The sequence below is a fragment of the Acipenser ruthenus genome, chromosome 2 (genome assembly GCF_902713425.1).
Source record: "Acipenser ruthenus chromosome 2, fAciRut3.2 maternal haplotype, whole genome shotgun sequence".
NCBI lineage: Eukaryota > Metazoa > Chordata > Actinopteri > Acipenseriformes > Acipenseridae > Acipenser > Acipenser ruthenus.
This window is the reverse complement of record NC_081190.1, coordinates 17,650,060-17,677,765: the sequence shown is the minus strand read 5'-3', so window position 1 is coordinate 17,677,765 and position 27,706 is coordinate 17,650,060. Positions and strand designations below refer to the sequence as shown.

General features: G+C 37.2%; 1 protein-coding gene across 4 annotated transcripts in view; it reads left to right on the top strand.

Annotated features, from left to right (window-relative positions):
• Positions 1 to 27,706, top strand: part of LOC117963658 (mitogen-activated protein kinase kinase kinase 1-like) — a 71,230-nt gene that overhangs the window by 26,510 nt on the left and 17,014 nt on the right. For 3 of the 4 annotated variants that reach the window (XM_058990367.1, XM_058990351.1, XM_058990348.1), the window contains exons 2-6: positions 22,654 to 22,804; positions 23,699 to 23,926; positions 25,342 to 25,542; positions 25,823 to 25,939; positions 27,021 to 27,169. In XM_058990367.1, coding sequence (XP_058846350.1) covers positions 22,654 to 22,804; positions 23,699 to 23,926; positions 25,342 to 25,542; positions 25,823 to 25,939; positions 27,021 to 27,169 — 846 coding nt within the window. Of the gene's footprint in view, positions 1 to 20,779; positions 20,909 to 22,653; positions 22,805 to 23,698; positions 23,927 to 25,341; positions 25,543 to 25,822; positions 25,940 to 27,020; positions 27,170 to 27,706 lie in introns of those variants that run through there. The other variant, XM_058990356.1, reaches the window with a different exon arrangement.

Genomic DNA, 27,706 nt, shown 5'->3' with positions numbered 1-27,706 from the left:
CGGATTTGAGGATACGGGTGTTTGCTTTCCCATTTTGACAAGGAAAAATGATTAGGCTTCTCCGGAAATGTTGTAAATGTGTTGCTTTTCATACACACTCAAACAGAATGTTTTTGGCATTCACTTCTTATTGGTAGTATAATAACCAGTATGTTTTTATTCGTTCTCTTCTTGGAACGATGATTGTTCTTCAGTTTGTATAAATCATTAAGTGTGTATATTTAAGTAAAATTCATCAAGAACAGTTTTGTTTAGCTGTCTGGCTCCCTACAGAGACCGGATGTATGGATGCAAAGCATTATTACGTTAAATCCACATATCTACACATTATCTGTTCTTGGATAGCAGTGTAAGATAAATAACTTAAATACTGTGTGTGTGTGTATAAATAAGTAAAATATGAATGTGTTAGCTACCTATTTAGTCAGATCCTTAATTCAACTTCTCGTTTTAAATATTTGAATTGATCATGTTCTGCATCCGTTGGATTTTTTTAATAGATAAAACTGGTCCAGCTTTGTAAATCAGTTTTGTTGATTTGTTGTAAATTATATATATATAATTATATATATATATGTAAAGTTTTATTTATTTTGACGCTGTATGCTAAGACAACAGAAACACTTTTTTTTTTTCTTTAGCTTTACGTGGTATCCTTCTTGGTGCTGGGTGAGGTTATGTTCTTTGTTTGTATAATAATGTATTTGATAGTGTGTGAACTGAACGTCTTCATAGTTAACATTCCTAAATTGCCTACTTTTGTCAGACTCGAGTTAACCGATTAAACAAGGAAACTGTTTTTGTTTTTTTAAACTGTGCTGCCTGAACTTGGACTATGAGCCTCAATAACACGTGAGCAGACACCAGTTCTCCATTACTGTAATATCCTGCTGTGCACCACTGCATACAAACTTGATGCCGAAAACATATGGTTAGTATAGAAAGTACCCCAATGAGTCGCAGGCTGATTTGTTCCCCCTTTTAGTAATAATGTTTGTATTGTTGGGTTTTAACTGTTTGATACTCCCGCAGGCAGACATGAGGGAAACATTACAGGTAACTGTTATTCAATAATTATACCTATAAATTCGGTTGTGTCAGACTTTACTATAAAGGCTATTTGAATTACTGCAGTATGTTGACTATTTGTATTTGCAGGAAGGGTAGGAGTAATCACAAAGTGTAAGGGGGACTGGAAATAAGGTGAAGGAATAGGGTAAAGGTTTGTAGCAGTATGGTGATTGATATTTTGAGGTTGGAGCAGTAGTGAACAGATAATGGATGACTTGGGTGTCTCAGTACTTTGGCAGGGTTCCATTGGTAACACTGTTGTCTCTGATATCTTGAAAGGTAAATTATCTGGGCTCCACCTCATTCACACAGGCAAGACAGCAACCTGCATCATTAATGAGTCATTGTTGAAGAATGGAAAATGTGGCTTGAACTGTGCTCTGTTCTTTAAAATATCTCTATGTACTGTGTGAAACCGTTTGTATGGTAGACAAAGCCCTATTCATGATTTGCCAAAAACAATCCAAATGTAGTCGTTGAGAGGTTACGTTCAAATATGATTCTGTATGTTGATGGAATTCATGGTATGGTGCTTACTAGAACTGTTCATTGCTACCTGTGATCTTTTCCCAGTCCCATCAGAATGCAGCATGTCATGCAGGCTGTATTGTATTTATTTGCCTTTTTTTACAAGCTTTTAGAATATAATTTTTAAAACTATTGTTTACTACAGTATGCCAGTATCATATTTAGAAAGAACATAAAACAGATTATTTGAAAGAAATAAAAAGAAAAGCACTGCTGTCGAGTCACTTGAAATCAAAAAGAGAGCAAAAAACTGACCAAACCATTTTTACAGACACTTAAAATGGGAAAGAGGTCAAGTTTCCACATTTTGCCTTGCTCGCAACTTAATATACTGATAGCACACTGCAGAATGATGCTGACCAGACATCTTGGCACTGTGCTAGGTTCTTTTTTTTTTTAACCCTTTCAGTCCTGGCAAGACCTCCAGTTTCTGCCTTAGCACCATACGTTAACATATGCCCTCAGAAATCAGTGGAAACTCATGGGACTTACTGTAGGTCCCAGTCTGAGGTCATGTATACTGTAGTCGTCAGATGGCTGAGGCATCTTTATGGGCAGTAAACATGTTTTGAATTGTATAACTTAATTGATATAATATACGCTAGCTGATCATATTGCAGGGCAGGATGCATATTGTCATTTGAACAAAACAACTCCTAATGAAATGTCTCCTGTTCCAAATAGAGGGGGGAAAAATCCTTTAAAATGTTAGCGACTGAATCATGAAAACCAAGCAAGGCATTCTCCATATTTACACTCGACACACAAGTCTCAAATATTTATTGGCAGAAAGTACCTGGAGCTCAGTGCTTTGAGACTGTAGTTCCTTAACTTGCATGTACAGATATAAAGCACCTCCTATACCGTCGTAGGGGTACTGATTTTCCACGATTGCAGAATTAGGCATTGGGAACTGAATTGGCATTTTGGGAACGGAATTCTGCTTTGCAACTGTACCTTTTAAAAAAAAAAAAAAATAAATAATAATAATAATAATAATAATAATAATAATAATAATAATAATAAATAAATAAATACAAAAAACTGCGCAAAGAGTCTTTTACCGCAGTTATTCTCCTATAAAAAATAATGGATTACGTTAAACTACACTACCCAGAAGCCCAGCGATTACGCTAGTGTAAAACATTTTTGTATGTTTTATTTGGATAATCAGATAACGAGAAAACAGGAGGTTTTGTAGGCGTTACGCTGATGGACTGTCTGTCTCTGCTGCGGCACTGCCTGTGTCGAGGTGTTTAAAAAAGCAGCTAGCTGTTTTGTGAGTTGTTATTATTATTATTTGTTTATTTAGCAGACGCCTTTATCCAAGCGACTTGCAGAGACTAGGGTGTGTGAACACTTACAATTACGTCTCGCCTGAAAGACGGAGCACAAGGAGATTAAGTGACTTGCTCAGGGTCACACAATGAGTCAGTGGCTGAGGTGGGATTTGAACCGGGGACCTCCTGGTTACAAGCCCTTTTTCTTTAATCACTGGACCACACCGAGTTCTTTTCTGTGGAATAATTTTGAAGTTGTATATACAGAAAAGTGAAAAGTACCTGAAAAAAACGATCGTCAACCCACCTGATTTAAAAAAAAAAAAAAATTGAATTTATGTATTCATTTATTTAGTTATCGCAAATCCCCGTCACCCGCTAAACACAAGGAAACAACATGGTGGTTGAGGTGAAACCTTTAGTTTTATAACTTATTATTTCAAAATTTATCATTCACTCCTTAATAATACTACGTACTCAGAGTGATTTTTAGTTTTTTTTACTCATATTGCTATAACATGTCTCTCTCTACTCTAGCTACTGTAGTAAGAACTGAAAATTGTAGATTCAACGAGTGGACCAATAAATACTTATTTATTTTACCAGCTGTACCGAATGCAAAGCCAGTGTGTTTATTGTGCAATGATTGTGTGTCAGTGGTTAAGGAATACAATATGAAAAGGCATTTTGAAACCAAACAAGGCTTTTAGAAATATGTATCCAGAGGGCACAGTAGTTAGAAGCTCAAAAATAGAAGCAGTTATACTATTAATATGTCACAAACATTTTTAAATGTTTATAGTGGTACTCTGTTAAATTCTCACACTGTTCTATACTTAAAGTAGTATTCATATGGTAAAATGTGTAAGTCTTATATGAACATTAATCTATATAATATTTATTATTGCTTAAAAATGTGCAGAGTAAAATACTCCTAACTTTTTTCCAATCTGGCCCTCTTAAATTAAAAAAAAAAACAAAAACAAAAACTAGTTGAAGAGCCCTGCTCTAACTAAGACAACTCTATCTGTCCAGGGTATACGAGAAACACATGCAAGCAGTTTCACAGTGTTGTTGCAGATGAAACTACAGATGAGAGAGAGAAGTGTCCTGAACATTGTATTTAATTTGTAATTTTATGAAAATTGTATATTTTTGTAATAATGCCCCTTGTTTTCAACTAGTCTGTATATTGTAATGCCAGCAATAAGCTGTTTTTTCAAAACACCATTATTTGTTGACTGACCTACAGTACATTGTTACTAGTGGACTGCTTTAAGAAAGATTTTTCCTGAAAACTACAGTATCTCAGGGACTTAAATAAAAATTCCCGAGAATGGAAAACCAGGAGCCCTATATACCAGTACTTGCATGTCACTTGTATAAAGAATAATAGCACAGACTTTCTGCGAAACAGGTTGTTAATAATGGCATCTGTATTTGATAGCAGCACAAAACAAGCCTTTAATAAATGATACAGACTTCTCAGCTGTTCAGTCTCATGCCCTAATTTCTATTTCTTCGCCATGCTGAAATGTTGTACTCTTGGCACTTGCTTCTTCACAGTTTCAAGTAGTGTGCAGTATGCAGAGTCACAGAATTGAGAAGTAGATTTTGCATTTAGCATTTTGATTTTGGCATATAAAAAAAACACAGCCCATAGGAACAGATCAGAACCAAGTTTAAAAAAAAAAAAAAAAGAAAACATGACTAAAGAAATATATGTTTTTTACTGCAGTCTTGCTTTTTTGAGTTGAATAAGGCAAAGTTAAAAAGGGTCAGCTGAGTGTGAGTACAGTAAAGTTGTTTTTATTTTTGTAGACTCCCTTCCCAGTCTCCGGAGAATATTACATCGCTAGGTCACCATTTCCCCTAAGCTCACTGACTACTGTATGCTCAAGAGGATCGAAGTTACATTAAGAAGGTTATGATGTCCTATAAACACAGGGCTGGAATTTCATCTCGGGAGTCGCGCATTTTCCAAGTTGTTCCCGCATATCTGCAACTTTCAGTGCAGGAAAATCATGCAGAGATATTTTAAGACACCAAGCTACTGTATTTTTTACCCAATTTAGAATGCCTGCAACGCTACAACAACCTATAAGGAAGTGGGTGTCGGTGACGAAAACACTATGAGCCGCATTCTGAGGAGTTCTGGTTAAAATAAATAAATAAAAGTAGTGCTGGATATTTTAAGTGCTGCAAGACTTTATTCTCTTGTACGTGATTCTCGGCCGGTATCTTTAGGCATTATAGAAACTCAGTACACTGCAGTAAGTAAACAGTTTTGAAAAAAAAATATATATATGTTAAGTCCATCTAGGTGTTGTTTTGCAAGTGGTGGCTTTCGCTTTAACTCTTAAAACTCAGCCACATTCATTTTGGGGAGCCAGTGCCCCAAAGATTCCGTACATATTACTCAGGCACTGTAAAAGCCACCTACCTGGCTTGTTTAAAAGTATAGACTATGGGCTTTTCAAAGACGTATTCAGTGTGTGTGCGGTACTCCTAGCCGGAAATACGACTGCCTGAATTAAGCCTCTTTATCATGTGACAGAGTTCACAGCTTAGGTTTCGTTTTTGAGTCTATTGCTCCGTCATTGTAGCAGCTAGACTGGAACGGGTGGTATCGTTAGGAAGCTTAGAAGCTCAGCTCTCCCCCCATGTCCATTTCATAGAGGTTCAATGGTGCATTTTTTTTGCCATCTATATATAGCAGTGACCAAACATTATTTCTTTGAAAGTTTTTTTTTTTTTACATATATTTTCTCATCTCTACCACATATAGTATGCCTGATCCTGTTGCAACTTACATAATATGAAAGGAATCTTTGTGGTCTTTCATTTGATATGTTACATGCATGCAGTACAAACTATCCAGCAGTTAAACATACTTAAATGAAAACCGTGAACAACAGACGGAAATAGGGCTGAGTTTAAAGAGTTTAAAAAAAAAAGAAATGGAGCGCTGGTTAAAAAGAAAAGCACCTTTTTCTTCTGCTGCATGCAAAAACTTCACATCAGGCAATGGCAGAAGCAGTGGAGAGTGTTCTGCCTCACAGGGATGAACAGCTGTTAGGTCTCCTGAAAGCAGCTTATTTTAAAGCAACACCAGTGTGAATGATGATGCAGTAAAATATATATTGTTTTTTATATGCAAAAGTGTCTTTTTTTGCCATTCCCCCTCTACAATTTTGGAATCCCCCCCCCATTGGCTGCAGCATAGGGTGGAAATCCCCCCAGCACACAAATGAAGTTCAAGCCCTGTGAACAGTAAGATGTATTGTCTTTTGTGTGTTGTCAAATCTGAAGATTTTGTCAAAAACCAGTAGAAAATTATTGGAGAAATTGTGGCAGGCACTTAAACTAGACCCATGGCTAGGGGCAATAGAAATAAATGGATTTTCTGATTTAAATTCTTAAATTGTTCCCTTGCTTTATTTCTATTTGCCAACAATATCATTGAACCGTTTTTGCCCAATTTCTGAAGTGTCATTCCTTTCAGAAGATGTGTCTACTGTAGCTTCAAAATCGGTACATCCATTTTAACTCAGCAAGACCCTATTACTCTATGTTGGCTTCACATTATACCCAGAAGTCATTTCATATTTATTATGTTTTATTTAAAGCATCTATTTTGAGTAAGGAGCCTTTTTTACTCAAAAATGAGCCTACAAGGTTCCTTGAACATGTTTGGAATACTTTGCCATCTAAAAATAACCCTGCACTGTGTACTAGCAACTATCCGTTTTTATCTTTTTTTAATATAAATTCTTCAAAGTTTTTGCAGTTTTAACCGTTTTATTGAGTCTAATGTTTGTCTTAATATAAGGGTTACTGTACTTGAAAGTTTGAAAAGCTAAACACATTAACAGTGTACCTGTAGCAACTGTTTTAGGTTACATTGTTTGTTATGAAAGTAATTAAAGGGGCATTGTCCTTTTTCTGATCAGCATTTTCAATAAAAACCTCACAACAGGTATTCATTTTAAAAGCTTAACTCTCTCAGTGACTACAAGCTGATAAGATGGGATTCTAGTAAATATGACTTTGTAATTCCAAACAACATAATGTTTTCTTGGCAGACATTTTATTGTGGAAATGCCTGATAGCCCAATTCACAGTTTTAATGAGTTTTTAAAAGTATGCTTTTTATGAATAAATTATAGTTTGATATTGAGGGAACTGTTAGTTGCCAGCTTCTTTTAACAACAGGCTAGAGCAGTTTCTTGAAAACCTGATTTATTTCAAAATATAAACAGACTTTGAAAAACATTCTTTACACTTTCAACACTGCAGACCTATTTGTGGTCAAGGAAAAATAACTCCATTCAGCATAACAGACCAGTTAACCTGTCTAGGTTTTTTTTTTATCACTTTTCTGTAACTTATTTCTATATAGGACAGTAGACTAAATAGAGAAGTACGGGTTTGGGCTTTTGCAGTAATACTGAAAGAGTCAAAGAAGTCCAAACTTAGTTTTGTGAATACGGCCCTGCTATTCTTCAAGCACTGAAGTGTGAAATGTACAAATTGTCACCAATCCCAACCCCAAACTGCTCTTCAAACGGAAGAATCGACAGTGTAGGATTTTTCAGATGGGCGCTGCCAGCTGTTTTGAGTTTAGTTCCTGTGGGGGTTCAAGCATTCTGATTTGTATAGCATTGTGTACGTGTAGGTGGCTTATCTTAATCCTGACACATCATTTTAATGCAGTAATTACTTCCACTAGTACAGTAAAACTTTTTGAATAATGGAAACCTATTTTTTTTTCATAAATGCTTTAGGAAACCCGAATGTCAAAGGAACAGTTATTTGCAAAATGATTCTTTTTGCAAATCTTGCAAAACACCTTCTGTATTTATTCTATTATCTCATGCTATGAACTCCATACTCCTATCCATTGTTCCTGCATAACAAAAAATATGGATTGGCTGATGGATGGTGTTGGACTATAGCTGTATCATCAAGTCTTTGGAACTGTTCTGGTTAACAGTGTTACCCTTTATAACACTGACTGCAATGCAATCTGACACCACTGTGTCTACTCAAGTGTTTATGTTTGTGCTAGTGCAGAGACAGACTACTTTAGTATGGACTGATGTATTTCTTTATTTTAATTCAAATGTTGCGCCCATTACATGTTTAGCCTAAGGAATTCAAAATGTAATCAAACAAAACAAAAAAGTATGTTGTGTTTTAAATTCACAGTAAGTAGGCTAACCCTGTTTTAACAGATTGGTGTCAGTGGGTCTGGAATGGTATTGCGGTGTACTTCTGAAAGTTCGTACCCAGTGGCTGTGTGTGTTTTCTTTTGCAGAAACGTGCCCCTTACTGTATGTGTGCAGATGTATTGTACAGTAAGCATCCAGTAAGCATGCTGCTGTAAATACTGCCCAGCTCTTCCCATCTGCAGTGCTGGAGAGTATTAACTTGTAGGCCTTGTCATTGTGGTTTTGTCTGCTTCATAGTCGTGGTTATTTAGCTTAAAGATCAAACACATTAGTTGGTTATTTACAGTAGCACAAAATTAACATTACCACATCTAAATTGCCCTATTTTAATATGTTACTTGTGTTCAGCTTTATTTTTTAGCTGATAGTGGCATGTAGAAGTCTCTGAGGACTACATGTCCAGTAAATTAGCTTAAAGTAATCTTATGTAGTTTGAACGATTGACTGCAGGGACTAAAGGTTGCTAGAGATCCTCAAATTATCTTCTTTTGAGTTTCTTCTTTTACTGTTAACAGGAGCCCGCTGCTGCTGCTGCTGCTCTGTTTTTGTGAGCCAATTCCTGTACGTCAGCCTGTCAATTTGTACGGCTCCAGATATTAACATTAGGAATGCTAACAATGAGCAGTCTGTTAGAGTACATTGATGAGTGAGTCCTAAAACTGGCTTAACGTAGAATAGCCTACACTTTACAAAGATACACTGTTTAATTATTGTTTAGAATGAATAAATACATTTGTTTACCTATTCTGGTTGACAGTGGTGGTTGTAATTAAGAGAGTCTTGTATGTACAGCATTACTGTGTTTCTGCTCTTTTTACAGTAATATATTGTTAACTCCCCTCCCCCCCTCCCCCAAATCTGCATTTATTACTTACTGCAGAACTCTGCTGCATTTCAAATATGCTGACACTTGATCACAGGCATTGCAATATGCTGGCAATACTGAAGGTTGCAGCAGTGTGTTCATACTGTCTCAAGTAAACATTGTGTCTTTTGGTACAGAGCTGTAAATTCTGCAAATGCTTTTTTAAGCTTTTAGGTTTTAAGGTGGGTAACAAGTAGACGAGATCACAGTTGACAGGATACCTGCAAATTATACTTGTAGAATTGTTCTATTTTTATATTATTCTACAAAGAAATCTACCTTTCAGTGACGCACATAAGATGCGTCACAGGAAATTGCCCCAGAACACACAATAATGAAAGCTGCTTAATCTGTTTAAGCAAGCATTTGTTAGAAATCTAAATTCAATAATAATAGGAACGACGCTATTTCAAATACAATGTAGGTGAGTGGCACTCTTCTGTAACAATCTTCTGCTGCCATTTTATTCTTAGCAATATGTTTTTCTGAGGCCACAAAAAATATTTGTGAAAGTGTTGTAGATTGCAAGTGTTACTGGATGTGCGGTAAGCTGTAGTAAAGTCACAGTAGTGCTTTGTGTTCTGGGCTTGGCACTGGCCTGATAGTTTAGTACAGTGAGGCCTTGGTGTATCCAGGAATATATTTGGGGTTGTTCCTTTTGTTACAGCTGGGCTGCTTGATGCTCAAGGAGGTGCATTGACTTAAAACACCATAGAGCTGCTCTGTAACAACGCAGCTGAGCTGGAGTAGCAATCTGAAACCAGGATCTTTAGAATGGGGCCACTGCAGTAGTGACCCTCATTAAAACATATGAATGATGTTGACTGCTCAGTAAGGATTACAAATGTTAGTACCCGATTTAAAAGCAGAGCTAAAACCATTAGGAATGCACTTGGTTGAAGTTGCTGTGCAGTGTTAATTTGTTTTATTTATTTTATATTAAGTTGCTGTCCTTTTCTTAAATGTATCAATAAAATGTAATTAAGTAATTGAAATTAGATTTGGGTCTACGTGTACCATTGTTGGTTACCTCGTATCAAATACCGTAGTGTGCTGAAGGCTAAGAGTTTTAAACTGAATTATGGGAAGTGTGAGCCAAAGGTATTTTAATTGCTTGTCTGGTGGTCATCTGGACTTCCCCTGAAGTTAATCCTTGTTAATGCTGTTATGTTTTGCAACAAACTGTAGACATTTCTGGTAAACATTCACTTGTGCACTTTATTTTTTCAAACCTGGTGAACTGACACACTGCATTGGAATTTGAAAGTGCTGTTCCGCCCTCTGATTGGGTGGTTATCCTGGGTGTGCTTGTGTGTATCCCATGCCAGTACTAGAAACGTCCAGGTGTATACAAACTGTCACATACCCCACAGGCACTAGCATTAGTGCTTACATATTTGTTATAACACAAGCAGCCAGGATATAAAGATGGCATCGACAGGAATCGAAATCTGCAATCCTTTTTTATTTATTTTTTTAACCTGTCAGTAAAATAAAAATAACCTCCAACCATGTCAATACTGTAGCCTGCTCCTGCTATATTCAATAAGCAAAACTGTCTTTTGCTCTCCAGTATAAAAAAAGAATCTGCTCACTGTAGGAAATTTCTTTATATACTTCACTGTTTAACATTCACTATGATTGTAGGGGGTTGTATGTTTTATCATGAGAAGTTCAAGTAGTTACAGTATGGAGTCTGAACCATTAAAAATGCTTTGTTGCTAGGCAGCATGAGGGGGGGTGGGGGGGGAAATACCCTCAGATGTAATTCTTCAGAGATCAAAAGTCGGCTGCTTTGTCACTTGGCACTTTCCATTTAGTAACTGAATAGAAGAAAGCTATTGAGGGAACAGGGTAACGATTTAAGAGACTTTAATGGTTTCTAGTAAATACTGTACATGTTATAGTTTTGTATTGTTACTTGGATAAAGGCATCTGCCAAATAAAGCAATAATAATACTAAATAGCTGCATGAAAACACATTAAGATAAGTCATAACAGTTTGAATTTGCCTGGAAATATTTTCCCTTTGACAGTACAGTGCTGCTGTGTACTGTAGACAGGCTTTCTCTGTCAGGTGATGGGAGCTGCAAACATTTATTCAAAGATTAGAAATCTACATTTAAAAGAGGAGTTGTAGAACGTCTTTTACAGTTTATATTTCTACCGTATCTGTAGCCTAGCCTTTCACTTTGGATTTTGAGGTACTGCTAATTTGGTGCACCAGCACATTGCTTTTTAAAGTTTCTCAGTTATTGCTCAGTATTTATTTATTTATTTATTTATTTATTTTAATTTTTGAGAATTAAACTTTATGATTATGTACAGTATTTCCCCAGCTGATTGGTCATATTGTGAAATGACGGTAGACTGATGCCAGTGCCGCCACTATTTAGGCTACATCTGCATTACCAGGAACTTACACAGAAGTAACGTGTTACTGTATTATCCATTGCAGTAGCAGTATATAACATGTGAGAACACATTTTTTGTGAGAAGGTACAGTCATGTTTTAACGTGGTTACATGGATAGTTGCATATTATTACAGTTGTGTGTAGTTGATGAATTTGCATTTTAATGTAACATTTTAAAATCCATTACCAGGCAACAGTGTATTGGCTAAATAATAATTCAAACAATTACAAGACTTCAGCTGTGATGGTTTCCACTCGGCTCGTTTCCATGTACTGTAGGCTTTGTGTGAAACGCATGGACTTGTGGAGTTTGTAGCTCGCAGAGCCTGTGTTCAGAGCCAAATGCACACAGTGGGACGTGTCTGTGGGCATGCCTGACCAGGAAAATTCACTTTCCAGCTCTACTTTTATGAGGAATGTATCAAGTCATCTGCTTGGTTCTGTTGGCTGAACCATTTGCACTGTAGCTCTGTGTATTATTACTCAATAATTACAAGTGTAATTACAAGTGAGGGCAGCAGTGTGGAGTAGTGGTTAGGGCTCTGGACTCTTGACCGGAAGGTCGTGGGTTCAATTCCCGGTGGGGACACTGCTGCTGTACCCTAGAGCAAGGTACTTTACCTAGATTGCTCCAGTAAAAACCCAACTGTATAAATGGGTAATTGTATGTAAAAATAATGTGATATCTTCTGACAATTGTGAGTTGCCCTGGATAAGGGCGTCTGCTAAGAAATAAATAATTTAATTTAATTTAAAGTGTGGAAAGAGGTTAAAACACATACATTGTGTTTAGTTTGCTTTAAATGTCTATGTTGTGTTTTCATTTAAGTTACCATTAAAGTCATGTTTAATATTTTCACTGTAAAATGGCTTTGGAGAGTTAACACAAAAAAATATACTGTGCTGTCATGACTCTAGATGCTGAACTATTGATTGTAAATATTAAATACAAATAATTTTGTGTTATTCAGTCGCTGTTGTCCAAGAAGATACAGTACAGCCTATATTTCACTGTGGGCATTTTTTATTTCTCTATTTAACTTTAGTCTAGTTAGCAGAATGAGCAAGCTCTAGATTCTATGTGGAAGTCAACATTAAATATGTAATCCTCCATAGATTTGTTTAAACATGAAGATGATTTGCAGTACATTCTACTGCTTGTAGTCATATTCTTATAATGAATGACATTGAAAAGATGAAATGCAGTGTACTGTTGTACAGTAGGTGAGAACCAAACGTCAGAATGAATTCTACTGTTTTCACAGATCTAGATTTATACATCCTTTTAAAGCTATTTTAATAGCTACAGTAACCGTGAGTGCATTTTATTGTAAGGCTGTGTTCGCACTGAGTTTGTTAGGGTGATTTGGTTTGTTTGGAGTGGAGTGTGAACAACAAAGTTAACTTGGCAAATAAACAAAACTGAGTCTACTTAGAGGTGGTCTCAGTTAGTTTGGTTCGCTTGCTACACTTCAATGTGAACAACAGGGGAACTTGGTTCATTTGCACACAGGAAACAAACCATGCACTTTAACCTTTGCAGCTAGATGAGGAGGAAGTGAAGTATCCTGGTTATTGTTTTGTAGTTGGTTGGTAGTGCTGCGCGCCTCGTGTGTGGTATTCTGCAAAATTGAAAAGTATAAACATAAGTTCAGTCACAAAATGTCAAGTGAAATAATATGGACAGTGAGAGAAACTTGACAAAGTTTCTCCAGCTCAGCATTATAGCCCTCCAGCTCAGCATTACTCATTTCAGTAGCGACAAAAATGATTGAACAAAAAACAGATTCACCCCCCCAGTCAGATATCAAGATGCACTGCAGACAGTGTAAACATCCTGTCCACTAATCATGAGAAAACAGTTCACTTGCAAATTGCAATATGAACACAAATAAACCAACAAACAAACTCTGTATCGCACCCAAACAAACAAACTCTGTACATTTGCTTCCAGGTAAGTGTGAACACCAAGCAAATTGATTAAAAAAAGTATATATATTTAAACCAAAAGAATTGAACTGAGTTTGTTTGTTTGTTTGTATCAAACCCAATGTGAACAAGACCTAACAAATAAAATGCTTCATGGACGTAACTCCTCTGAAATGAACTGGACAGTTTATTAATGCGGTGCTATGGGGCAAGATGCTGCAGCATCACTGCAGACCTATTTTGCTTCATTGTTCTACTGTAATACTTCCATTCATTTCCATTCAGTTTTTTTTTTTTTATAAAAACCATTAAGTGGAATGTCATGGTTTGTCTTGCAGTAGCTACTGGAACGTTACAGTAGTACTGTAGGCTGGATTTGTAGTTTCAGTATTACATTTACTTTTAGGGAGATCAACATTCTGAATTGCAACTAAAAAGAATGACCTGTTTCACCTCCCATATATTTTTGTATAATTTGTAGCATGATTCGAGTGCCTTGATTTTTGAGTTGCTTATCACTAATTGTTTCAAGGTTCTTTGGGTCATTTTTATTATTGGTTTTGTCTGGTCTCTGTTTATTGATTTTGATTTTACATGAAAAGGCATTGTGCAGCCTGAGGAACTCACCAAGTATGACACCTCCCCTCTAGTTTAAACACACAATCACATGCAGTGTAACGATGGGAACCTGGTCAGTCATAACCAGCTTTCAAGCCCTGAAGCCTTGGGTTATATTGGGTATGCTAATCACTTATGGTACAAGCTACAGCATGTAAAATGCATACCATACTCCATGAACTTGAAAGATTTGTGCTTTTTATTTAAGGTACTCAAGGATAGAACGATTTTATACATATGCAGTAACTACAACAAAGCAGTACAGTAGCCATTTAAACTTTCCTTTTTCTGGTAACTTAATGTAAAACATCAACACTCTGAAGTAAGTGAACTGTGTGATGTGGTTTAGTATTTCTTCCAATATAAAAATGTGCATTGGCAGAGGCTAGACATGTGATTTGAGCATTGAATTGGCCCAGAGTTGTTGTTTGCTTCAACCGAGTACACTATTTAACTCATGTGACTTGGAAGCTGAACAAAAGCAAAAGGGGGGAAATGTCCTATGCAACTGATACAGTGAAGCACCTGTGGAGTAACAGAAGCAGAGGGATTGAGTGCTGTGTTTCTCGGGTGTTGTCAGACAGTGCAATATTTACAGAGAGCACTCCATTCATTTTGAGGATTTTGCTTTGTAATATAAGAGGTTCTGTGTTTTTTGTGCACATTACCCATGGTCTGTGAGCAGAGTGCCTTTCCCCTTGTCAGCTCGCATCAGTGCAGAGGAGGTTGATGTGAACACTGAGGGCTGACCACAAATTACATTTTTACTCTGCTGCATGCTGCAGTATACAGAATTTTCACTTCATTATGTATTTAAATTACATTTTGATATATTTTGCTACAAGGGAGGGTGCAGGGTGCTTGTGCTGTGCTGTGCTGTAGTTCCTGTGACTTAAGTGTTTTTGTTACAGTATTATATGTGCTTGTTCAGCACCTGTGTTCCAGGGCTTAGAATCCCTAGCACAGATCTTTCACTTTCTATTGGGAAAAGTCTAAACATTATACAAAATAGTCTGCACTGTAAATGTTTATCACGTTACTATTTACTTCCCACCTCAGCATAATTGTGTGTTTAAAATGTTTACAGTATCAAAAACATTACCCTCAAGATAAAACTATAATTACCAACTAAAAATGATCCAAAGGGACTCATGTATCAAACACCGAACACATATTCAACCAGCCCCTATTGCTGTTAATAAAATACAGCTGCGGTAATAAACAAAACCTGTCAAAGTATGAGTATTGTGATGACTGTGTATGTTTACCAGAGCATTTATACTTCTAAACGCAGAAACACTGGGCTTCACTGATACGACAAGTTGAAAACAGCAAAGATCATGAGCAGCATGTACTGCTCTCCAGGCACAATCGCCAGACGCCTGCTTCACCTATCAGAGTGGAAATACACGCAATCGAAATCGCGTATGCGTACAGGTGGAAAATGTGGACAGTTACTCTAGATAGTTATTGTCTTAATACTTTTGTACAAGGCTGTGTTCTGTGATTATCTAAGTAAAGTTTACCAGTGTTGTCCAGTGAAAAATAACTGTTTGCCTGCTACATTGTACAAAATAATGTGTTCTACATTGTTTAAATGCAAAATCATCAGTTTGGTGGTTCACTGAAGTATCGGTTTGTTCAGTGGCCTTGAAAAGCATACTGTACACTAGACTAGTTTGTACTGCAAGTCAGTGATGGCCAGTCTTTCATCATGGCTTTATCTCTGAAAAGGTTTAGTTTTTTAATTCAGTCCCATACAGTAAAGGCATGACTTTGGGCATATTGGGAAACAGGATGTGCCTCTTCCTGTAATTTTCTTACTGGCTTTACATTTACCCCACCAGTTAATGGAAAGAGGAAGGTTTGCTTGGCAGTGTTTACTTTTAAAATACAGGCCAAATCTGTTCAACACTCAATTGAATTTTTGAGCAAGAAACACCTTTCTTTTCAAATTTGATGTACTATCCTTATTTACTTATAATTTTCTTTTTAAATTTTCAAACTTTTTTCTTCAAAGCCATTGTTTAGCATTGCAGACAAACTACATTCTCTCACATGCAGAATAATATTTAAAACGTAACATTTTCTGTCCAGTACTACTGTACACATTACAATGTGAATGAAAGAGATGCTGTAATTTGTGTACATTTTAACATATTTTAGTACAAGGCTAGAGATCTTCTTAAGGTTTATAGCCTATTGTACAGTGTGTGTTGGATCATTCCCCCTGTGTTAGTGACGGCTACTGTACAAACTGTATACTCTGTTGTGGCTGTCGCTCAGGGAACACTAAACATAAAACAGGAAGGCATTCTGTAACCATGTCACTTCCTGACATTGCGAACCCTGGTTTATAATCTTAGGCCCTAATGCTATATTTTTTGAGCACGTTGAAAAGGAAGCAAATACATTTGATCTTTTTTTATCAACATTTAGAAAACAGGATTTTAAACATGTATGACTGTCTAGATTTGCTTTGTGATTTTATTACATTAGGTTCAGACATACTTTTGCCATCTTATAGTAAAATAATCTGTTTGGCAACAATGTTCCAGTTTCTTGAACTGCACTCCTTCCTGACTCTACTGTACAGTAGTTTTAGCAAACATTCTAAGAGGTTAGATATCTCCAGTTACAGTCCCTACTTCCCTGGATAACCTTCAATGCTGTCGCAGTCACAGCATCCGGCCCATGCTATCCAGCCCATGACAAATACAGTATGCTCTGTCAATGTGTGCAGATTCTTAATACTTAGGCTGCTGTACAGATTTGACAAGGCTATGCTGCTTGAAAACTACCAAATGGTGGCACTGCGGTAAAATAAAGTAATACAGGGCATTTTTTATGGAACTTAATTTAAATATTTCAAAATTGGATGAAAGTAGGTCAAATCTTGTATATTTTGATTGTAAGTGAGCTGAAGGACAAAATAGAACACTTTTTGTCAAGTTGTTTGCTAGGCGAACGAGGCATCAAGTGTATCCAGATCAAGCTCCCTCCTGCAACGATGCTAATGCTCGGATTGTTCCCACAAAAAAGAAGTTGCGACTTTGTTTTAACCTGCAAATTAGAGATCACATGTATGCAAATTCCTGTTGCAGATGCATGGAAAGGAAAGCCTTCATCTTACTGGAAGTCCAGGTTGGTGCACAGTGCACAAACCATTGGTCTTGCTGATACAAAGCGTATGCTTCAATAAATGAGCTGAAGTTTCATGTGCAGTGTATGGATGAGAGCACACACGCTGAAAATGGCTTTCAGATACAGTACACCCTTTAGCTTAGATCTTATTTGGTTGTTGTTATTTACAACTCTGCTGGTTCACTTGGTAATTAATCTGCACTTGTCTCCATCAGTAAATAGAGACCTCTCCAAAACCATGTGTCAATAAACAATATCCCAATGGTTTTCACAGATGGTCTACAGCATGTTAAAGATGCCAAGTTTAGCTCGGTAGCATGTGACTGTAAAGTCCAATGTTTAATTTAAACTGTGAATACATATAGACTGCATTTCTATTTGCAGCCCAGCTTTGCTTACAAACGCATTTCATTTGTTTTAGAGTGTTTTATCTCTTACTGCAAATGAGTGCTGGGACTAACATGGAATTTTCATGTTAGGATATTCGTTCAAGATTTCGATATTCATTTGCAAAAGGTAATCAAAGCCATTATATGCAACACGTTATTTAAATAAATACAAAAAATGATCCCAAGAGCAAGAATAGGTTGTGAAGACCTTACTTAACCCCCCTGAATTAACTACAAAACACAGCATGCCATATAGGAGTAACGGTTAAATAAAAATACAAAACAATCCTGGGTGTGTATATTGCAGGTAAAAACAGTACTAAAATTGAAAAAATTAAAACCCTGATATAGAAAACATAAATGCTGATCACAATATGAAACATTTCCTTTGCAAGTTGGCCCGTGTTGCAAAACGTGAGGCATTTTGGAGTGACGTACTCTACCTGATCTGTATCACATCGCAGGGGGACATGTACCCAGACTGAATCTGATGCAGGTTTATGTAGAGATCACTATTTAGCAGCTTTTGTTGCGTGGGTATTTTAATCTGGACTCCATTTAAAATGCTGAGGTTTGACAGCCAGAGTAAATATAGGACTAAAAGTGGCTGTGTTGATCTTCTGTATTTTAATAGAAATCCCACACAGACTGAGCAATTTCAGTGTTTCCATTTTAGAAAGTGCTGCACATGTTCTGGCAGTGTGGTAAATCAGTGCAAGTCCAAACTCGTTATGGCCTGTATTTCTCATTTTTATCGATTGTCATTTCTGGCGGACACGGGCGTAGTTTTTTGCGTTCTAATACAGGTAAACAAAATGTTTGTTTGGATATTTGTACCAGCACTACTGTAAATGCATCCTCAAAAAACAACGGTCTGGATTTCAAAATCCACGATATGTTCATTTATTTTTTTCAGTATAGTGCCCATTTAAGGAACCAAACCATCACCTTTGTGTGTGTGTGTGTGTGTGTGTGTGTGTGTGTGTGTGTGTGTGTGTTTTGAGTAAAGTGATATTTGCTTTAATGCATCCAGCTGTAATGATTTTTTTTGGTTTTTGCCTTCCTGATCATGAATTAGAGTTCATTCGTATCTTGTAAACTTGTTTTAATTGTATTTGTTTCTTACCGATTAGAAGTATAACTGGTTGTTTCTTTTGCCACAAATTTACAGTACTCTCCTATATCACAATAAAAATGATACAATCCATGATGAATTTACACCGCTGCCCATTGCATACAATTGTAATAATACCCATTGATACTTCGATACTGTACTCTAAATCCTGTTCAGTGTTCATACCTTCCTCTGGTACTGTATTCTAAAGAGCCCTGTTTGCAAGAAACTACAACAGTACTGTAGCATAGTGGAGAAAGTGTTGGTTACGATACAGTACAGTCTGTGCTGAACCGTTATGTGATATAATGTATAGGCTACAGTAGTAGTCTTGCTCAAGTCATACCGTACGTGCTGCACTGAGTTTCATTTGGCCACAGTTTTGTAAACTGGATCATTCAGAGTGCGAGTTACAGTACATAACCAGCTGTTAATATTTCTTGTACAGTAAGGGTTTGTTTAAACTGGAAACATGGCCGTTTGGTGATTCCTCTGATGCAACACAGCTGTAATGGAGGTTTGCAGTATGTCTGCTGCAAAGCCAAGAAATTGACAGCTCTCTGGTGCCATACTGTATGTAAGCAAGTGTAAGGGGAGGAGACGTGTTTTATCAGTAATGGACACTGAAATAGCAATTGCTAATATTTACATTAAAGCAATTGCAATTGAAATTGATTTTGATAGCTTTAGTGAGAGAGGTGGTTTGTTTGTACCGGTAGAAGCACTACTGCTTTCATTCTGTTCGGTGCCATTTTTCTGACTTTTGAGAGACTGCTCCATAATTCCTGCACTCGTTTGTACACTGTGTGATTGTAAATGCAGCATCTAGCATACCTGCCTGTAAAGGTAACAGGGAGCACTATGGTTTATTTTATTTATGTACAGGAGGGGGAAGAAAATATCTCAAGAACTTCTTCCAAAACCATGCATTGGCAGAAATGTTATATTTATAAAGTGCATTAACATAATTGCCTATTTTGTTCTCCTTACAATTACTCTGTTTTGTTGTATACAATACTGTTAGCGTGGGCACAAGCTGACGTCAACGCTACATTCGAAATCAGTCCAAGCAGCAGCATTTGTGAAAATGAACTGATCACCTGGTCTGGGAGAGATTTTGTCGAGTCATTTGTGAAAGGAAATGTGTGTATGTGCTTCAGCCCTCTTGAAACCACTACTGGTTTAGACCCCACTACTGTCTGCCTGTCGCCTGTGTTCAGTAATTAAAGTTAAAGCTTTCTTCGGCAATCTACATTATAACAGGCAATCTATATCTCCTATCAGCTGAGATATTTAAAGTCTGTATGTCCTGCAGCAGCAGAAAATAGTCTTTCAGAAGGTTGTTTTATGAGCAAGGATGTCAAAAGAATCTTTCCTGTGAATATCCGTGTGTCTCGTTTTACGTGGAAGTTTGAAACGTAGCCTCAGCTGGCACTGCCTCCACGTCCCACCTGCATGGACAACACAAAGGTCCTTTGTTTAGAACCCAGTAAACTGAGATGGCCGTCATGTGATAGGCAATGACCACCACTGTGCTGCTGCTGAGTCTGGAGATTGTAAGCTTGCACTATTTTAGTTCATTGTTTCTGGATCCAAGGCCAGGACTCACTGAAAGACTTGCTGTGTTATCGCTTGGGAAGCTCATAAATGAGACAGGAGCAAACAAAATACTACAGTAGCAGTACACTACACGTACAGTATCTTATAAACTTGAGTATTCACAGCTCATTTGCTATATTTTTTTCTTATTTTAAGCAGGTGAATTGGGTGTATAACAGTGAATATTGTATCTTCAGTTTGAAAATCTATGAATCATGTTGTCTTCATTCAAGAATGTACAATATGTTGGTCCAAAGAGTTCCCCACTGTTTCAGCAAGTATCTAAAAGAAGTCTGCAGGTAGCTAGATTTCTCTAGTGTCACAAAGCAGCTCCATACAGTGCACAAGTCAAACAGGTTATTTCTGGTGTGTGGTTGGCCACCCTTCATTTGTGTGCAGTAGTTTAGTATTGTAGTCTGGTTGGATTAAGTTTTCTGTATCTGCATTTTATGTTGATGCAGATTTCCTGTTTGAAATTCTTACACCTGCTTGTGATATATTCTGCATTTTAACAGGAAACTACTGTTTCCTCTTCAATATTGTTGTTTCCTTTGACAATATTACAAGAAGCAGAAGCTTTTTACCCTTCTCAGTTTGAAAAGACTTGGACTATGTTTATTTAAAATGCTTTCATCGACGACTACCTGTTCCTGTTTGAACCATTGTTTTATTGCTGAACATTTTGGTGATAAGCCAACGTTCAGTACAGTGGAGGGTTTTTGGTAAGAGGTTTGCCTTCTTGAAGAATTGTGTGTGTGTGTGTGTTCTAAAAGTTTTTTTTTGTTTAGCTTTTTTTCAAGGGTATTTGTCCTAGAAGGTGTTTTTAAAGAGCTTTTTGTGGGTTTTGCAGGATGTCAAAGAAAATTAAGAGGATAATTAAAAAAGAAAATTACATTCAAGACAGACTGTAGAGAGCTAATGTACAGACCAGCAGTACTTACATTAAAGTTAACAAAACAAAGCTCGCCATTACATTTCAATGAATTTGTCTGCATTGGTTGACAAGTAATGTTTTACAGTTACTAAGTTAAGGGGGGGTTAATCAATTCCCTGATTTTGTGAGTAATCAAACACCCTTTGAATTGATTATATTTTGCAACCAGTTAATCAAATGTGAGTTGAATGTGCATTTGCTGATTTGTGGTATTGTACTCACAGTATTTTAGTGATTGTATTGGGATAGGCTACAATAAAGCGGATGTGGATTTGGACTGAGCTGTAGCTGTTGAGTTTCGTTCTGATGGAGTTATTGGGTGATAATTCGACTTTGTAAGTCTGTAAAAAAACTTTGAGAATTGTGTGTGATTGCAATACTAAGGAAGTTTGACTGTACAGTAGTTTATATTTATATCTGTTTCTGACGGATACTAAAAGTTACAACAGCGCTTTTGTCAATGTCTGTTTTACAGTAGCTGAGATGAGATCCATGTCATGTTGCCTACAATACACTGCATGGCCTAGTTTGTGGCCTGTGGGGCTGTACCTTGTCACTTCAGAATAGTGGAAAATATCCTACAATGTAGCAGTGTGCTAGGGACTGTGTGTATCCTACCTTTTGTCCTTCATGCGTCTCCACTGTCTCTTTTATCTTCATTATTATTGCCCTTGGATTAGTTTGGTTGCTCTTAGTACCAGAACTGAACTCCATGTGTAGTCCCACCAGTGCTTTCTGTTTCTCTTTTTAACTCCCTTATGTAATTAGTTACTGTAAAATATTTACTTTGGTATCTTTTAAGGATTTCTCTATCTCGGGTACACTTGCTTTTGTTTTTCTTTTAAACAGGGCTACAGTACATTGTACTGCATTGTTCTGTAAGCTGAAAAAACAATTGATGAGAATAGACCTGCCTGCCCACATTTGTATGATATCCTGTAAATTTAATAGGCTCAGACAACTGTACTTTCTCATCAAAACGTCTTTTCACATGTGCAGCACCCTGTTACAAAAAATAAGCGGGAGTTGAATGGATGTACCATCATTTTCCCAAGTAGAGTGTTTTTTTTTTTGTACATGGACTTTAGTAGTGTGCACTGGGGAGTACAATTAGACCACCAAATTAATTTCACTTGTGATGTGAGCTGGATTTGAATAAAAAATAGTAATCAAAAACTGCTGAATTAGGACAACGTGACCCTCCTGTCCACTTTCAATTTACACTCTTAACGTTTCCTTTGTAGCACTTACACCGGTTGTCAAGTGTGTTTGCTCGTTGGCTGCTGTCCCTCTAATTACATAGCACTTTACTGATTGGCTCGTTACTATTCTAAAATATCCCACTGTAGCCAATTGGAATCGAGTTGTGACCTTGATTGTAAATGTTGGTGAGGGGGTTGAGGAAAGATGAATGGAGGTACAGGATAGGTGACGCTGGCACTCTCCTGGCGTTCTTCAATAGCTTTAATGCTTTTAATTATAATGAAGCCTTCACTGTCACATTCCTAATTCATCTTTTTTTACTCTCCGTAGCCGTGACATGGAGAATAAAGAAACCCTCCGGGGGTTGCAGAAAATGGATGACCGCCCAGAGGAGCGCATGATCAGGGAGAAACTCAAAGCAACATGTATGCCAGCCTGGAAACATGAATGGCTTGAGAGGCGGAACAGGAGAGGACCGGTGGTAAGTACAGGAGCTTTGCTGTAACGAGACCCCTAACCAGCAACAGATACAGTACTGCAGGAGTAATTCATACCCATATATACAAAAATACTGTATGGAATGCTATAGTAAACTCTTGAGTTTTCACCACCATAGAACACTATAGCTTTTTTTATATATGGGTGTCTCTTCTTGATTTTACAGTACTGAAAATTAAATGCCACATCCATACATGTTGTGTCTTCAGATCAATGTATATTGATGTTGCTGGTTCCTCCAGTGGGGAGCCTAAAATGCTATTGACCCACAGGAAATTTGTCGCATTGAGAAGTTTCAACATTAGAATCCATAAAATGGCAAGCCCGAGATTTTTATGATGGTACAAAAGTTCAAGCTTTAGGTAGAAGTGGAAATTTAAAGAAACCTATGTTACTGTTTACATTTGTGTATGTAGAGGAATGTATATATGTTATAAAAAAAACCCAAAAAAAACAAGAGCATTCCGTTCCCCTGGTAACTGAATGGGATGAATAGTGACGTAACTGGAGTAGTAACAAATTACAGGCAATATAAAGGGCAATATGTTTGTAAGAGGAACAATTGGTATAATATAACATAGTGAGATTTTCTCGATTTTAGTCTATGGTGATACTTGACAGATTTTAAGTTCCCTTTTAAGAGCTTTAACGTCAAGATCCTCTATACTGTGGTCTGATCATAAAAAATACAAATAAAATGTCTGGAGTATCTATAACGCTGTTAAGGATGGTATATTTGTGCATGCATTACCAATATCTCCAATTCAAAGGGCACCTTGCGCAGCAGATCATGTGTACAATATTTACAGCTGAAAGAAAGCAAGCTGCTGCTCATGCGTATATGCAAACCCACAAGTTTGTGCTGTGTATCACACAGGTTGTGAAACCGATTCCGGTGAAATCAGAGGACTCCGAAGCAAACAAGCCAGGCTCAGAGTCCCCTGGCGAGCCGCAGAGCAGCGCTTCCCAGCAGTCCAGGGGCCGCCACAGTCCCTCTCCCAGCAGCTCGGGCTCCTCCGTCACCACCTCCTCATCTTCATCGTCAAAAAACACTGTCAAATCTGAGTCTCCTGGCGTGAGGAGGAAGAGGGCGTCCCCTGTACCTGTGAGTTGATCCGGTCTTAATGGTCACCTGTAATATGTATCTTGACCGCAGACACCAGAGCTTATTAAACAGACACTTTCTTCCATAGAGTTCTATAAAAAAAAGTTCTGAAAATTCAGTAATGTATACAGAGATACTAAGATCATTTATATCTATGCAATAGTCTTATAGGTCGGATACAGGTTTTTAGGCTCCATGCAAAGGCACAAATAATGGAAATTTCTTTATTTCTTGACCTCAATTAATACCGCAGCAGAAATGTCTTACTGTTAATACATTAACGTTCTGAATGATAACCATATTTTTTAATCCACCGACTATCATCAGAAACTTTACATTACTTCCTCTACAGAGTAGAATCAAATAATTTCCGTTGTTGGCTAACTTTTGCCCATTTTGTAGGTATTTAATAACTTTGACTATTGTATTGATATCACATTGCTGATTGATTAGGCATGTAGTTTTATGTCAGATTCAGGTTTTTCAAACAGATTACCATCATAAACAAAAATAACAGCTTTTGGCGAAAGTTCAGTGTGTTTGAAAGGGTGAGCACAGGCTAACTGGTAGAAATCCTGGTGCAATTTTGATTTAATGATTTAATCCTTTGACTAGCAGGCAGTGGTTTAAGAGTATGCATATTAAAATTGACTAAGAAATTTCACAGATGTGACAAATTGTTGTGCAAATAACAACACTGCTTTTGTAATTCAATTTTGACAGTCTTTTTTATTTTTAATTGATGCCATCAGAGTCAGACTGTTTGTTTTGAGTTTCCTGATATTCTCACTCTGACCCTAAATACAGTGTGCAGAGATTTTTAAAACCTTGATACCTGAACCTGATGCTGTGGGACATCCAGTGTGCTGAACACATACCAGGGTTCTGTGGTCTGTTCAGTTGCACCTCTGTCACTTTTGAGCTACAGTAACTGCTTCTAGCCAGCTTTGCAGAGCTCAGTGCAAAGACACAACGGAAATGGCAAGGTTTCAGTAACCAATTATTTTGTGGACTAAATTAATGACAAGGCAGAAATATCTTGAATACAATGACATTCTCAATCATATCCATATTTGTTATACCTGAACAGTAGCAGTTAAGCCAACAACTTTTATTAAATTCCTACCTCTCTTTTTATTCAATTTCTACCTCTTTTTATTCAATTCCTACCTCGTTTTATTAAATTCCTAGCTTTTTCACCATTTGTAGGTATTTAAAAAAAAAACAAAAAAAAAAAAAACTTGTGCCACATTTTTTTTTTTTAATAGTCTAGTAACTATTTAATTACTAAAAGGTGACTGCCTACACTTTATTATTATTATGATTATTATTATAAAAAAATTCTAACAATTCTTTGTTAATTGAGCAGCTATCTGCAGGGTTGTCTCTTGTAAATAATAATGGCTTGTGTTCAGTTTCAGAGTGGACGAGTCACTCCTCCCAGGCGGGCTCCCTCACCAGACGGGTTTTCACCTTATAGCCCCGAGGAAACACAGCGCAGAGTCAGCAAAGTCATGCGAGCACGACTGTACTTGCTACAGCAGATTGGACCCAACTCCTTCCTTATTGGAGGAGACAGCCCAGACAATAAGTACCGGGTCTTCATCGGGCCTCAGGTAAGCTTGAACACTGACCTCACTGTTTGATCTCAGATCAACCTTTTAACATCTTTACTGGATTAGTGCTGACTTTCACTACAGCGGGGTTATGGAAAGGGACATGCCACCTCGTGTACAGAGATGGTACTACACTGTTACATGTACAGATGGGCCATGCAATACCTAGACAAGTAACTTCAAAGGCTTTCTTGCATCTTGTTTAAAAGGTGCTTTATGAGGGAGAGACCATGTGTGTGCAGCCTTTTTTATAGCGTTTTGTTTTATGTATTTATTGCAGACCTGCAGCTGTGGTCGTGGAACATTCTGTATCCATGTCTTGTTCGTCATGCTGAGAGTTTTCCAGCTCGAGCCTTGTGATCCCATGCTGTGGAGAAAGACTCTTAAAAACTTTGAGGTAATCACATGGAAAGGTTCTAAGATTCTATACAGTAGTGTGTGTGTGTGTGTGTCCCTTTGTCACAGACAAGACACACATGCAATTCATGCCTCAGGATTAACCATTTCAACACTTTCCAAAACGAGCGAGCATAGGTGGGCTGAATGGCCTTTCCTCATTCTTGAATTTCTTCAGTAGTGCTGGGACGACCGTGGTATTTTAATGTTCAGAAATCTGTTCAAAATTCAGACAAGTGTTTGGATATTTGTTCATTTGCAAAACATAATGAAAGTCATTACATGTAGCACTGTAGTAAAGTAAAAATAATTTATCTCAGAACAGTAGGTTGAGTGTATTTAAAACAAAACATTGATCACTATACATAACGTTTCCCTTGCAAGTTGGGCTAGCGTTGGAAACCATGAGGCATTTTGGCGTGCGGTACCTACATCTGCATCTCCACATACTGACTCTCTTCCCAATTATTTGGCAACTTGGTTGTGCTTCCTAATTTGGACCATTTATTTCTTGCTGCCAACATCTTCTTAAATAGGAAGTCAAGAGCAGCTGTGCTGATCCTCTGTTTATTAATTCCACACGTCAGACGGAGCTGTTTTTTTAACTTGACATTTTAGAAACTGGCCCACAAATTCTGGCAAGGTGGCAAATCGGTGCAAGGCCAACCGCTTTGATGCGTATTTTGAATTTCAATCCAATATCCGGCAGACACGTGCATGGATTTTTGCCTTCGAATACACGTGGAGCAATGTTCGTACAAATACTCTGATACATGTCCCAACACTACTTTCAAGTAATTACAATATAGAAAAATCTAACCCTGATGTTACTCACTAAATAGTTTAATTTGATTGTGAAAAAGTCATAAACATGTTGCAGTGTCAATGCTCTATGTGATTGTAATGGTCTGCTGTGTTTAGTGTTCCAAGGCTGCAGCTGTGGTCTTTCCTAGACCCGTAGAAAGGCCGGCAGCACTGAAAGAGTTAAATACAGAAATTGTACTTGGACAGTGGTGCAGAAAGCGTAACTGCTTTTTAATGAATTTTATATACATGTTCGATCTTCTCTCCAAATTGAACAGGTTGAGAGTTTGTTTCAGAAGTACCACAACCGGCGCAGCTCAAGGATCAAAGCTCCCTCTCGCAGTACAATCCAAAAATTTGTGTCTCGCATGTCGAACTCCCACACGTCCTCTTCATCCAGCACTTCCACTTCAAGCAACGAGAACAGGTGGGCTTTTACCTCAGATTGAAGCCATTCCACATCATTGTTGGTGGATAGGCACCTTGTTTTAGTCCAGTAATTACCTCCCCAAAACAATTCTCTATAGAAGAACCAAAGTACTTAGATCATCAAAATTTCTGTGATGCTTGATCTAGCTTTACTAGCTGTGATTTTTGGATAGATGAGTGAGAGACGGTTTAAATCACTGATTTTGATTGGATGTTTGTTTTAAAAGTGATCTTTATACATTAACATGTACCTTCAATATAAATATTGAAGACAGATCTCCCACATAAACCCCTTTGTTTCATTGAGATACGTGCCACTGAAAAGTTTTACAGGTGCATCTTTCTTTAATTTATTGTGTGTATGTATGTATGTATATATATATATATATATATATATATATATATATATATATATATATATATATATATATATATATATATATATATATATATATATATATATATATATATATATATATACATATATATATACATTTTGCTGCAAGTGTCACTGGGATTTTGCTCTTTGTTTTGT